A 13,580-nucleotide genomic window follows, 5' to 3' on the forward strand; every position below is an offset into this window, starting at 1 on the left:
GGCAGAAGAAAGATTTTCCTCCATCAGCGCCTCTGCTTTGCGGCAGGCGTATATTTAGAGAAAGACCCACCACCTCCAACTCCCTGCACCTTTTCTTCAACGGTGTCAGGTTCAAGTTGGGTCTCTTTGGCTGCCTGAGTTATGGGCATGTAAGGGTGCGGGGGAAGAATAAGGTCTCGGAGCTGTAGCCAACCTTTCCTCCGACATACCTCCTCGGCTTTCTCCAGCTTTCTTGTATTTTTCTTTTTCTTGCTTATGTAGTAAGCTTTGACGTAGGCTGATTCCAGCTTTTCATTTGTACACTGTACTATTTCTTCATCGTAATAAAAATGAAAATTGATTTACATGTTTTAAGCGTTGATCTAATGGGCAACACAACTTTGTGAACGAATGTGTTCTATGTATGTGTTGCTTTGAGAATATTTGTGATAAAGCTACTTTGAAGCATAATCTAATCAACTCTCATCTGTCAGCACTATCAGGCATTATATCGATAATTTGTAATAAATCAAACTTAAGAAACTAACCGGGATATCAGTTGGATATTTTGTGATAAGCGCGTGAATATTGTCCAAGGCTGATGATTTATAAATAATCCATCCGAGCAATCGACTGGGAATTAGAGAACTCCGATGGCGCTTTTGTGTACTTGGTTTCCCCATAGGCTTGAGTCCGAGGACCATGCAATGCCTTGGTTCTGTCCAAAATTTTTTGTTTTTCTTTTTAAGTAGTTGGTTTCCCCAGAGGCTTGGGTCCGAGGACCATGCAAGGCCTTGGTTCTGTCCAAAACTTGTATAATTTTTTTTAAGTAGTTGGTTTCCCCAGAGGCTTGGGTCCGAGGACCATGCAAGGCCTTGGTTCTGTCCAAAACTTGGATGATTCTTTTTAAGTAGTTGGTTTCCCCAGAGGCTTGGGTCCGAGGACCATGCAAGGCCTTGGTTCTGTCCAAAACTTGCATGCTTCTTTTTAAGTAGTTGGTTTCCCCAGAGGCTTGGGTCCGAGGACCATGCAAGGCCTTGGTTCTGTCCAAAACTTGTATGATTTTTTTTAAGTAGTTGGTTTCCCTAGAGGCTTGGGTCCGAGGACCATGCAAGGCCTTGGTTCTGTCCAAAACTTGGATGATTCTTTTTAAGTAGTTGGTTTCCCCAGAGGCTTAGGTCCGAGGACCATGCAAGGCCTTGGTTCTGTCCAAAACTTGCATGCTTCTTTTTAAGTAGTTGGTTTCCCCAGAGGCTTGGGTCCAAGGACCATGCAAGGCCTTGGTTCTGTCCAAAACTTGTATGATTCTTTTTAAGTAGTTGGTTTCCCCAGAGGCTTGGGTCCGAGGACCATGCAAGGCCTTGGTTCTGTCCAAAACTTGTATGATTCTTTTTAAGTAATTGGTTTCCCCAGAGGCTTGGGTCCGAGGACCATGCAAGGCCTTGGTTCTGTCCAAAACTTGCATGCTTCTTTTTAAGTAGTTGGTTTCCCCAGAGGCTTGGGTCCGAGGACCATGCAAGGCCTTGGTTCTGTCCAAAACTTGTATGATTCTTTTTAAGTAGTTGGTTTCCCCAGAGGCTTGGGTCCGAGGACCATGCAAGGCTTTGGTTCTGTCCAAAACTTGCATGCTTCTTTTTAAGTAGTTGGTTTCCCCAGAGGCTTGGGTCCGAGGACCATGCAAGGCCTTGGTTCTGTCCAAAACTTGTATGATTCTTTTTAAGTAGTTGGTTTCCCCAGAGGCTTGGGTCCGAGGACCATGCAAGGCCTTGGTTCTGTCCAAAACTTGCATGCTTCTTTTTAAGTAGTTGGTTTCCCCAGAGGCTTGGGTCCGAGGACCATGCAAGGCCTTGGTTCTGTCCAAAACTTGTATGATTCTTTTTAAGTAGTTGGTTTCCCCAGAGGCTTGGGTCCGAGGACCATGCAAGGCCTTGGTTCTGTCCAAAACTTGTATGATTCTTTTTAAGTAGTTGGTTTCCCCAGAGGCTTGGGTCCGAGGACCATGCAAGGCCTTGGTTCTGTCCAAAACTCGTATGCTTCTTTACTTGCTTATTATTCCGAAGGTTTTGCTCCTCGAATAAGGTGGAGGAAGTCGGCCTCGAATAAGGTGGAGGAAGTCGGCCTGATGTTTGAAGCCCCTAGGCTTGCCCATGTCGTTGACACCGTGGAACGTAGCCCCTAGTGGGAGCCTATGTTGAAATAGCAACAATGTGTCGCCGGTGATACAGGCGTCCTCATAGTCCCTTGTTCGACAGAAACTCAACCTCGCCACCGCTCGAGCTAACACGCAAGCCTTCCCACAGACGGCGCCAATTGTAGGCACACGATTTGCGTTAAACCGCAGTTGAGTTGGGTTCGCACGTAAATGGGCCCGTACAATATCATTTGTAGAGAGTGGGATCGAAAGGCTAAGCCATGTTTACCCGGCTGTGTTTTTGTTAAGATATTTATGTATGGTTCCAGTATATTTGCCTCTGAAGCCCCTTTTTTCTTTCAGTGGGATTGGAGGAGCCCCCCTTTTAGGTTACATATTTTTTCTTTTATACTCGCCTGCGTTCAATTTCCTTCGTCCACGTGTAGGGTCGACCCCTTCTGAGACTGATACTTGTCCCATCAGTCTCAGACCTAAGTCATTGAGAGTTGTTGATAAAATTAATGGATAAGGCTCTGTTAGGCGTAGAGATATGCATGGGGAAGGTGACAAAGGAAGCCTCTCTTAGATATTTTAGATTTCCCCTTCGAGCACGCCCCTTTACCTTTCTGCCCTTTTTCTGGGGTCAGCCGAGGACTGCACTGTCCTCGGCTGCTTCTCCGGGCCAATTGGGCCACACTATTCTTGAACTCTGGCCATGACCTTTTTAGGCTTGGGCCTTTGGACCCTTCATCAGCAAACGGGCCTGGCCTGCCGATTATTGGACCCCACAATCATAATCAGATTATACCTAAGATTTGTTATTACAAGTTGGTTAGTAAAGAGCCGACCTAATTATATTAATGTTTACAATTAATTTGTTCCTTGTAATACTTGTTGAGCAAATCTCAATGATAAGAGCTACAATATCTCGTATATTGAAATTCATGGTTATGTGTCCAAATCTATTAGTATGAAACATTTATTTCTCTACGTAAAACTCCCTTATATATGAAAGAGTTAAATAAATAAAGGAATTTTTTTCATTGTTGTGCAATAAACTACTTATTTCTATTCTCATAAAAAAAAAATAATAATAAAAAAATTATAAAAATTATTAAAAAAAAAAAAAAAAAAAAAAAAAAAAACTACTTATTTCTATTGTAACGTGCTTCACAATGCTAAGAGATGGTTCATTAGAGAAGTTCACAATAGATCGAGAGATAGATGGCTTCCTCCATCAAATGTGGTCAAGCTTAATGTTGATGCTGCGGTAACAAATACCTCCACTACTTTGGTCATAGTAGCTCGAGATGCTTTTGGTGAGGTACTTATGACTTGGACAAAACAGAATGCCTTTTGTGATCCTCTTCAAGCCGAAGCTGCAGCCTTCCTGTGGCACTGGGCATAACAGATAGCACAAGCTAAAGAACTTCAGAAGATTATTGTGAAAAGCCTGAAAGGAGATTCTAAAATATGTGTTGTTGCTTTAAATTCAAGTTTATCTTCTATTGAGTGGTCTATTTCCACCCTTTTGAATGTGTTTGAGCTTAGCAAAAGTTTTGTCCAGTGTTTTTTTAGCTAGGTTAGGAGAGACGTTAATTATGTTGCTATGCTCTTGCTAAATTTGCTACTACCAAAGGATTTTTGGATTTTGTAAAAAGCATTCTCTTCCTCTTGCTGTTATTGAGTCATTGAGGAAAGATGCTGATTTTCTTATTGTCTTATTGTTTAATGAAAGTAGTGGATTAAAAAAAAGGTAATGCACCTCATTCACCATCCAATCATCCACAGTGCTTACAGCTAACTAGTATTTCACTAAACAGATGGTCCAATCATATTCTGCAAGGCATGATATGTCAAGACAACAAAGCATTAAATTTTCAAAAGATTTGGAAAATGAAGAACAATTATGAAATATTAATATTTTTTTTATGGTGCAATATCCTACACCAAATATATTTTTAAGCATTCAGAAAAGAACTATTTATAGATAGTTCAGCTTCCTCCTCTAAAAATGTAAACGCCATACTTCAGGCATTATCCAATTTTCAGCCCCATTCTCACAACTCCTAAAGTGTTCACAAAAAGCCTACCAAAACCACTTCTCAAAATACTCCTAATAAAATGAGTCTATCTGATGATCCAACAGATAAGATTCATCATTCAAAGTCATCATCATCAGCTCGCACATGGAGAGGACTCGATGGTGAACCATTTCCTTCATCCACCACTTTCCGTGATTTCCTGCCCCTGGTCTTTACACCAGCACCATTATTTTCATCCACAGCAGTCTCAGCTTTCCTGGCTCTGGTCTTTACACCAACACCACTATTTTCGTCCACCACATTCTCAGCTTTCCTGCCTCTGGTCTTTACACCAACGCCATTATTTTCATCCAAAGCATTCTCAGCTTTCCTGCTCCTGGTCTTTGCACCAACACCCTGTTTTGGTGAGCAATTCTTAGCATCAGCTTTCTCTGAAGAGAGTTCGTTTTCCAACCCGTCCTTGTTCTCTATTGAGCATTCCCCATCAACATGATGTTTCGGTGAGCAACTCTTAGCATCGGCTTTCTCCGAAGAGAGTTCGTTTTCCAACCCGTCCTTGTTCTCTATTGAGCATTCCCCATCAACAACATTCTCTTGCTTTCGGCTTCTATTGGGTTTGCTTTTCTCTGGATGACTCTGCACGCTGTCATCCACGCCTGTATTGTCTGGAATTTGTGTGTTAGTGTCACAGCTTGTAGATGAATGATCAGCACTTTCCTCAGAGCCGTCTGTTTCTTTAATAGACTCCTCAATATTGTTCCCATTCTCCTCTTCAGTCTTGGATTTCAGAGATTCTATCACATCCATTAACTCTCTATTTACCTGTCACGCTCAATTCCACAAAATAATGTAAATATACATCTCCATTTGCATAAGCCATAAATAATGATTCATACATGGGAAATTAGGAAGTCACTATTGCCTCATTTGGCTGCTTAGAAGACAAAACAAGGTCATGCACTTTCCAACAGTAATTCAACCCATAATGTTCTTTTAGTAGTACACATGTACTCTCCCTTCTCCCATTTTCTCAAAAATTCATACCCTCTTTTATTTGGAAAAACAACAAAAAATCAATGCCCCCTCTTTCATTAGAATTTGGATTTTTTACAGGACCCACAATATAGGACTGAGGGAGTACAAAATAAAGCACAAACAAAATTCACTTTGCATAAATCAAGAGAAAATATGCAAGTACATGACACACCTGAGGGTTTTCAAGAAAATCAGAGATGTCTGTTGGGCAAGATGGACAGCACATGACATTTTTTTGGGACCGGAGCGATCGTCCATTTCTACTTCTCTCCCTCACAAAAGTTTTGCCAGCAAATGCACCTTCTAAACACGACTTGCAAAAATTATGAGCACAAGGTGTTGTTATTGGGAAAGTCATCACCTGCCGACAGATAAGGCAACTGAACTCTGCATGTGAAAATATATAGGTGAATATCTCAGATAATTTATCATGCAAACAACCAACTAAATATACATTGGACCTTTGAAAACAACTCCATGTCCATAAAGAACCAAAGTGACTCTTTTCTAGATTCATTTTTCAATGTTTGATCAACCCTACCCACATTTGTAACCGGAGATAGCCAAATTGAAGGTCAAAACTAAAGAGCTAATGACAAATGACTCAAGGATGGAGAGAGAACAGACCTTTCAGGAGCTTCTCCCTCACATTCACATTCTTAGCTTGCCGTATTACCTTCCTTGTCCTCCTTATGTCGTCAGAACTTCCAGTTCGTACCGGTTTTTTGCTGGGGGGTGGAGGTTTCTTCCACTTCCAGCAACCTGCTTCCTCCTACCAAGAAATACCCAACAAAATATATATAATTCCAGAAATGCAGAGGCTAGAGCTTAGTAGCTTTACTAGCTTACAACAAGAAAATTCACTTTTTAAGTGAATCCAATAACAAATGAACTGCAATTCCAGAATTGTTTATCAAAATTCAGTTCTTGAACATCAGCAAGGATACCATCTATATTCATGTTAAGATTGGTTCATTACAATGTAGCTTTGTAATGAGAACGACAAAATCTCCCAGTCAGAAATGGAAGAAACCAATAGGTATTAAGTTTGAAACAAGATTGATTCACTTAACCACTCACATCAAAATCCCATGCTGGATTTTCCTTCCTCTCCACTATATCGTTTGCCTTCTTCAGCTCAGAAATGACAGGTAAAGGTCTAGGACGATCACCATGTTCATCACTGCAGTTCAAGTTAAGAAATTTAATACAGTTCAGATGAGGTTTACCAACAAAATAATTGGCAGAACACAAACCTTGTCCAGGGGGCAGGTTCATTGTCACACCTAACAAAAAGATACCTACAGACCTTGAAACCCTATATCAAAGAAACAAAGTCAGCAGATCTGTTGTGCAAAATTAAACCAGATGGGCAATTCAAATATATAGGATAGCACATATTACCTGAATACCCACTTTTCGCCAACATTTTTCAATCCTATAGACTCCATCATAACGGACCCCTTTCTCTGGGGCATATGAAGAGCGCTTTTCTTTGTGGGACCTGCTCATCATAAGGGCAAAGAAAAGAAAACATTATGATAATGTCCCAATTTGACCTACTTATGGTAAGTTCACTGGATGATTTAATTCCCAAGAACTAGAAATTTCTACCCATGGGAAAAGTATTCACCCTTTTAGGCAATCACTTATCCTTTAAAGCCGGTCTCAGAATTTATTCTTCATCTAACAAGCACTGTTGCTTCATTGTAAGCTATTAGTTGTCTATTTCTATACATGGCAGCAGGAATGAGAATTAATTCTTATCCAAGAAAAAGAATGAGATATATTCCCTCAGCCAACAGTTATGGAAACTTGCATATAAAACGGTCTCAAATGGACAATGTTCATACACACCTTTAAAATATTATTTCAATTACAAAATCAATGCCTACACAAAGAATTACATTAACACTTCTAGCATAAAAAAAGGAGTTTAACTAGGCAAAGCATTTATGTTTGAGATTATGAATTTTTTAAATAATGAAACAATAAGGGATTTAAAATACGTTAGAGAGAGATAGAGAGAGTCATTAACACTTACCTGACAACTCGAACAGGATACCCTTTTAAGCAACTAACTTGAAGTGACTTATTCATTTTCTCGAACGTCTGATCAAAAGACTGATCCTTGTTTGTCCGTTTATTCCCGCTAAGATCTCTGCCTCCACTGCCATCCACATATATAAAATTTAACAGATGCTTAATAAGTGATGAGGCCAGGGATGGGGAGATAAATTGATCACATTTATTGATAAAATAAGCTTGATATGCGGGATGCAGAATAAACATGAAAAAATATGACCTAAGATTTTACACTTCATTGGATAGGACAATGAAAGTGAAAAGAAAAAATTATAAACAATACAGCAATGGTTCCAGCCTAATATTATCCACCAAGGAACGTCCTTGTGCACATATAGGACATACTCAAAGAGGGACATCTTATAAGCATACCCAAAGTGAAAGACTTGCAATAGAGAAACAAAATTTTGAAACTTGCAAGTCCTACAGTAGTAAGCTTTGAAATTAAATTGATGGCTACATGGCCTCACATTATAAATCTCCATTTATAGACCTCTTTGAATGCAAAGGCTACTGAGATGTTCCAAGCATCAAATCTTACAGTAACAACCAATTGGAAATAAACCATCAATAGGATTTGCAGTAACAAATTCAATTTTAAGCCTTTAAATAATGATTAAACTTCATGAGCAAGATAGTAGACTCTTATGACTTCTGCAAAAGCAACTAGAATCAGTTGACAGAACAGCAATCTAAAAACAAACCTTCCTGTGTAAAGGAACCACTCTCCATGGTCTTCATCATCTAGGTAGCCTCCAGAAAGAGCCACAGACTGGGCACCATGGTTTGATTGCCCAGCAATGCCAGCAACATGTGGAAGATGTGCACCCCATTGCCTGCATTCCAATCTATCTTCCCAGCATTCCCCAACAAGCACACCCTGATTTCTATCAGGGTCATTTTCAGCTGGGATAGGACCAAAATGATCGGGGGCAACAGTAACAAATATCTTTCCACTGGCAGCATTGGACTTCCCCTTCCTCTGTGCACGCTCAGTCATATATGCCTTGTCAGGCCTATTCTGATTGTGTACAAAATGATAGACCTTTGAAGGCCCTCCAGCACCAATTGACTTGGACACCTTTGCCATACGAATGGCTGCCACAAGGGTAGAATTGATGCGGGGCTGACTTGCCATTTTGGGAGGAATGGAGCAACGGCACTTTGCACAAGTACGCTTCCCTTGCCCGACCCATTTCTGAAAGCACTTTAGGCAGAAATTGTGCCCACATGGTGTCTGGTAAAAACACAAACAGAACCAAAATCACAAGATAATTCTTAGCTGAATTGTCACATACACAATGAAGGCAAGTGGTACATTGAAATCCAATTTCCATGTCAATGAAACATATTCATCCCAGATAGCCAATTTAGGCAATTTAGTTTGCAAATAAATAGGCCCACCAGAACATGATTTTCCCATCAACTGGAGGCGAATGAGGATGACAAAGCAGACACTTTGAAAATCATAATTAAGATGCTGCCAACGTAAATGAGATATGCAGTTTATATAAAATTCACTGACAAAGACGAGCACCCAAAATAGGATGGAAAGAGTAAGACAAAATGGTTAGAATGTGCCAAACAAGTACACACACATAAGATAAATTAAAACGAAAAGAAAGTGGGTTTGAAAAGGAAACCCGACAACTAAGAGCAAAATGGGTAGAACGCCATCAAAAGAGGTCAAAAAGCTATTTACGGGTCCACCTGACGTACACAGAGAAAAGTTCTCAAAAACAGTATCAAAATGCACAAATCTCAGACCCAAAACCCATCCAAACATCCATGGAAATTTCGTTAAAACTAGTACATATATACATATGACGCAGAGGACAATAACCAAATAGGAGTCCAGCAAAAAACAGCCATCGATCAGAACCAATAATATTACCAAAAATAGCTCACACAGATTCATATTCACTACAAATATACTACAAATCACTCTATCTATAATGTTCTACCTCAAAAAAAAATAATAATAATAAGCATTTGACGGAGAAAAATACGCAGTTCAAAAAAGAAATCGAACCCTAAATCCAAAACAACAAAGAGATATAGGAGGAATGTGAGAGCGCTGAGCTCATCGAAGAACAAGAAAATTAGAAATGAACACAATTTATTTCGAGAAAAAAAAAGTGAAATGCAGGGGAGGCAGAAAAATAATGAAAGCGTGAAAGAACGAACCGTAACAGGGCGCTCCGGTAGCTGCATACAGAAGGAACAGTTCAAGCTCCCATCGAGAACATCCATCACATCTTTCTCTCCTTCTTCCTTCGCGTCTTCGTCTTCGTCTTCGTCTTCTTCATCCTTCTCTCCTCTCTTCCTCTTCTGCTTCTTCTTCTTGTCCGCGTCGTCATCGCAGCAAACCTTTCCGCTCACTAGCTCCTGTCTCTTCTTCGCCTTCTCTCGGTCCGTCAGAGACGCATCGGCCTCGATCGCGCGGATCTTCGAGATTAGGTCGTCGGAGGCCCCGCCCGCCGCATTTCCGACCGGCGCGGCGGCGGTGGCGGAGCCGACGATGGATGTGCAGTCGGGACACTCCCAGTGGAGAGCGGAGGCGAGCGTCTCCGGGCGGGCCTTGAGGCAGGCGAGATGCCACGGCGTGACGCAGGTTTTGCAGGTGAGTTTGTCTTCGTCCGATGGCTTCTCCTTGCACACCATGCATGCGCCGTCTCCGTCGCACGGCAACTCGCTAACGGGCGCCATGGCTGACACACTTTCACACTTAGAGTGACTGTGTGTGAGAGAGAAAAAATGGAGACTTTTTTATGAATAGGCTTTTTTTTGGTGTTTTGTTGATGATGGTAATGTCAATGTGTCTTAGTCTCTCTCTCTCTCTCTGGGATTTTATACAGCCAGATAGGCAGAGAGAGACGGCGGGGTTTTGAAAATACACAGGCTCGGATTTGAATTTTGGGTAGCTATTGGGTGTGGCGTAGTGTAGATAGAGTCTTTTACGCCTTTCTTGGATATTGGTTTGCTGAGATGGAAGGTCAAGTGAGGAACCAATTCCTTGACTTCTTTCAGATTTTTGGTGCCATCCCACGCTTTTCACTCGTTTGGGACTTTTGAGTCTTTGAGTGCGCCTCAATTTGTCTGATTTACGCTTTTTTTTTCTTTTATCCAAACGTTTATTTCATCCAAAAATTTTGAAAGGGAGTGGTGTTCCTAAAATGACAATTACACCTGATCTTTTCTCTACATATTACATATTGTCATTTACCAATGTTATTAATTCTATTTCATTCCGATTGCAACCGCTGAAAGATTTTATTTTCGGTCATGTTTACGTGGATATTTCACCTCCGTTTAAATCTCGGTCCATTCTTATCCATTCTACTAAATTCCAAATAATATAGTGATTTTTCGATTGTAATGTGAACAAAGCTTCTTCTTTCTTTTTCTTTTCTTTTTTCCCCTAAATTCATTTTCTTTTTCTTTTTCCTTTTTCATTACTTAACTCACCACATGTTCATTTTATATTATTTTCATTACAAATTGTCCTTTCATTTACTTTACTCACATGGGACATGTTTTTCTCTTTCTTCATTATTTTTTTCCCCTCTCGTTTACTTTATTCGTATTTGACATGTTATATATGACGATATTAAGAATATGTAATATTATATTTTGAATCGATAAGTGATACGATAGAATACTATGTGGCGAAGAATAAAGTGCATGTGTATGTGTGTTATAAATTTAGCGATGATCCTAAAACGATACACTATACTAGAACAGTATTAAAATATTTGATTTTAACGAACAAACCTTGAGAATAATATGACATCAAATAGGGAAGGAAGATTATAACCCACTTTCTTCTATAAGGAGAGATCACACGTCAAGACCCTTATTGATAATCTAATACTTGAACCAAAATCGGGTTAAAAACATCTTTTAATAAACTTTATTGACATTTTAATTAACAGGATAGATATTTGGTAATTTATTATGAACTCATGTTACATAACAACAACATTGATTTTGTTAACACACAAAGATATAGTTAACAGTATACTCATAATGAATATACCGTTCAACAAAGGCCCATTAGTCCTTCCTCTATTTCGTTAAAAAATTGATTGTTAAGGAGTATTAATGGTGACAACAAATATGAATTTACAGGATAAAAACAACAAAAATAAAATCTATGGGACCAAAATGACAATTTTCTTTAACATAAAATGTGTAATTTGTATTTTAATGGTTTTTTAGTATTAAAATTTATATTTAATAGTCAATTGGGAGTTATGGATGGAAGAACTAATGAGGGTAACATATATGAATTGATGGGACCAAACTAACAAAAACAAAACCTACAATACTAAAATGACAATTGACCAAAATTAAATGGTGTAATTTGTATTTTTTCCCTATTTTTGTAAATTATTATTTTCTTTGGTCTTATCATTAGGTGTTTCTCAAATTGAATAATTAATTTATTATTGAAAATGCTATATATTACAATATATGTTAGGAAGCGATGTCTCAACCTTTAGCTGGACTATTTTACTTACGACCTATAAGATACCTCGAACATGCTATGAACATAGTCTAGTAGATAGAATTTAGGACTTTTGGATTTATGGTATGATCTTCAAGGCTATTAAGTCAATTATAGCATCCAAATTGTAGCAGGTAAAATCTGAGAGAATCTATAAAGATTACGAAAACATATAATAAGGGTTGGCCAAGATATTATTGGTTGTTTGATACAACTTTTTACAAAATCATGAATTTTATTTTTACTTTAAAGAAAACTATAGCACTGAAATATTATAAAAAATATTAATAACTATCATATTTAAATATATATACTAAATAAAAAATAAATTGAATTTTTTTATAAAGAATATGATTTTTTTGAAAATACTAAACATAATTTAGTAAAAAATGTTAGCATTAGGTCGGTTTATTATATATAATAAACAAGGAATTCTAACTAGTTTTTTTTTTTTTTTTTTTTATGTAAGAAAAATTAAACTTGTGTAGCAATACAAGAAGGATTTAACAAGAGCCAAAGTCTTTTATTCTATTTTGTTTGACATGGTAAATAAATTATTAAATAATATAAATAAGAAAGATAATGTGAAAATTTTGAACTTTAAAAAGCTTACATAACAACATTGGAAAAAGTTGATTAGTTAACCGCTCTCCTTTGTTAGCATAACCATGGTTTGAACCCTCTATCCCCATTATTATACCTATTGAATTGAGAGAGAGACAGAGACCCACCAATTTAGATGGATACTTTATTGGAGTCCAAATCTTCTGTCTCACACTTTCTGTTCCACTATATACTTCACAAATAAAAATATGCCACATATCCATCTAATTTGTTAAATGCTAAATTTATGATTTCTATTATTTCAATTTCCTAAAATAAATAAATAAATAAATAACCCATCATATTTAGGTAATTGAAATAATAGAAGGCATAAATTTAGCATTTAATAAATTAGATAGACATGTGGCATATTTTTATTTGTGGAGTATATAGTGGAGCAGAAAGTGTGGGACAAAAGATTTGGACTCACTTTATTGAGCAACCACGTAAACCAATTTAGATGAAAATTATGTCTATTTGACAACCCAAGCAATGCATGGAACAATTTCTAAATAGTAAATTTTTTTGAGATGTTAAGGGCCTATTTGGCTAGCCAAAAAAAGTTGTGTTTTTTGTTTTCATTTTCAGTGAGACCCCCCACCACACAAAAAAACTAGTTTGGTTTAAAAACTCGTACTCGACTTTCATTTTTAGTATCCTAAAAGTTGGATTTAAATACAAAAAACCTTTTTAGCATTTTCATTTTCATAGAAAATGAATACAATGGCAATTCCATAAATATTGTGAAAACACAAGAGACCCCACTTGATTGATGTGAGAGTGTGTAAGTAAAAAAATAATTAAAAAAAAAAAAATTGAAAACAATGCCAAACCGTGTATAATGAATTTTATATCCAAATTATGTATTCAAAATAACTTACCAAACATCATCACATGTAAAAATGAGTCATTTTTTCTATATTCAATTTTAGAATTTAAATACAGATAAGAGAAAATAAAAAGTGAATACATTTTTTTTGGGAACCAAATAGGGAACTTTCATTTTATATTAGTGATTTAGCACCGGTCCCCAGCCTATGTAATATATGTAAAAACTGTCAATAAACATTTGAATATAATAGTGCATGTTTAAATAAGTAGTTTAAATAACAAAAATTCAAATTAAATATTTAATTATAATTGCTTAATTATAACAATATGTTTAGTGTTAAATTGCATTTTTCAAAAAGAC

General features: G+C 37.6%; 1 protein-coding gene across 1 annotated transcript; it reads right to left on the reverse strand.

Moving 5' to 3' along the window:
• Nucleotides 1–4,007: 4,007 nt before the first annotated feature.
• On the reverse strand, nucleotides 4,008–10,250 carry LOC126701515 (E3 ubiquitin-protein ligase ORTHRUS 2-like). The gene is made up of 9 exons (XM_050399657.1): nucleotides 9,463–10,250; nucleotides 7,980–8,512; nucleotides 7,235–7,360; nucleotides 6,595–6,694; nucleotides 6,447–6,508; nucleotides 6,271–6,373; nucleotides 5,818–5,962; nucleotides 5,363–5,577; nucleotides 4,008–4,977 (listed from the first exon to the last, which is right to left on the reverse strand). Exons 1-9 carry the CDS (start codon nucleotides 9,982–9,984, stop codon nucleotides 4,270–4,272), a joined length of 2,514 nt encoding a protein of 837 aa, XP_050255614.1. The 5' UTR covers nucleotides 9,985–10,250; the 3' UTR covers nucleotides 4,008–4,269.
• Nucleotides 10,251–13,580: the final 3,330 nt, after the last annotated feature.

This window comes from Quercus robur, chromosome 10, assembly GCF_932294415.1.
Source record: "Quercus robur chromosome 10, dhQueRobu3.1, whole genome shotgun sequence".
NCBI classification, from domain to species: domain Eukaryota; kingdom Viridiplantae; phylum Streptophyta; class Magnoliopsida; order Fagales; family Fagaceae; genus Quercus; species Quercus robur.

Coding starts and splice junctions, on each gene's coding strand:
- LOC126701515 (XM_050399657.1), bottom strand. CDS start 9,984: ATGGCGCCCGTTAGCGAGTTGCCGTGCGACGGAGACGGCGCATGCATG. Junction 6,695..7,234: donor TATCCTGTTCGAGTTGTCAG/GTAAGTGTTAAT, acceptor TATGATGAGCAG/GTCCCACAAAGAAAAGCGCT. Junction 5,963..6,270: donor ATCCAGCATGGGATTTTGAT/GTGAGTGGTTAA, acceptor ATTTCTTGGTAG/GAGGAAGCAGGTTGCTGGAA.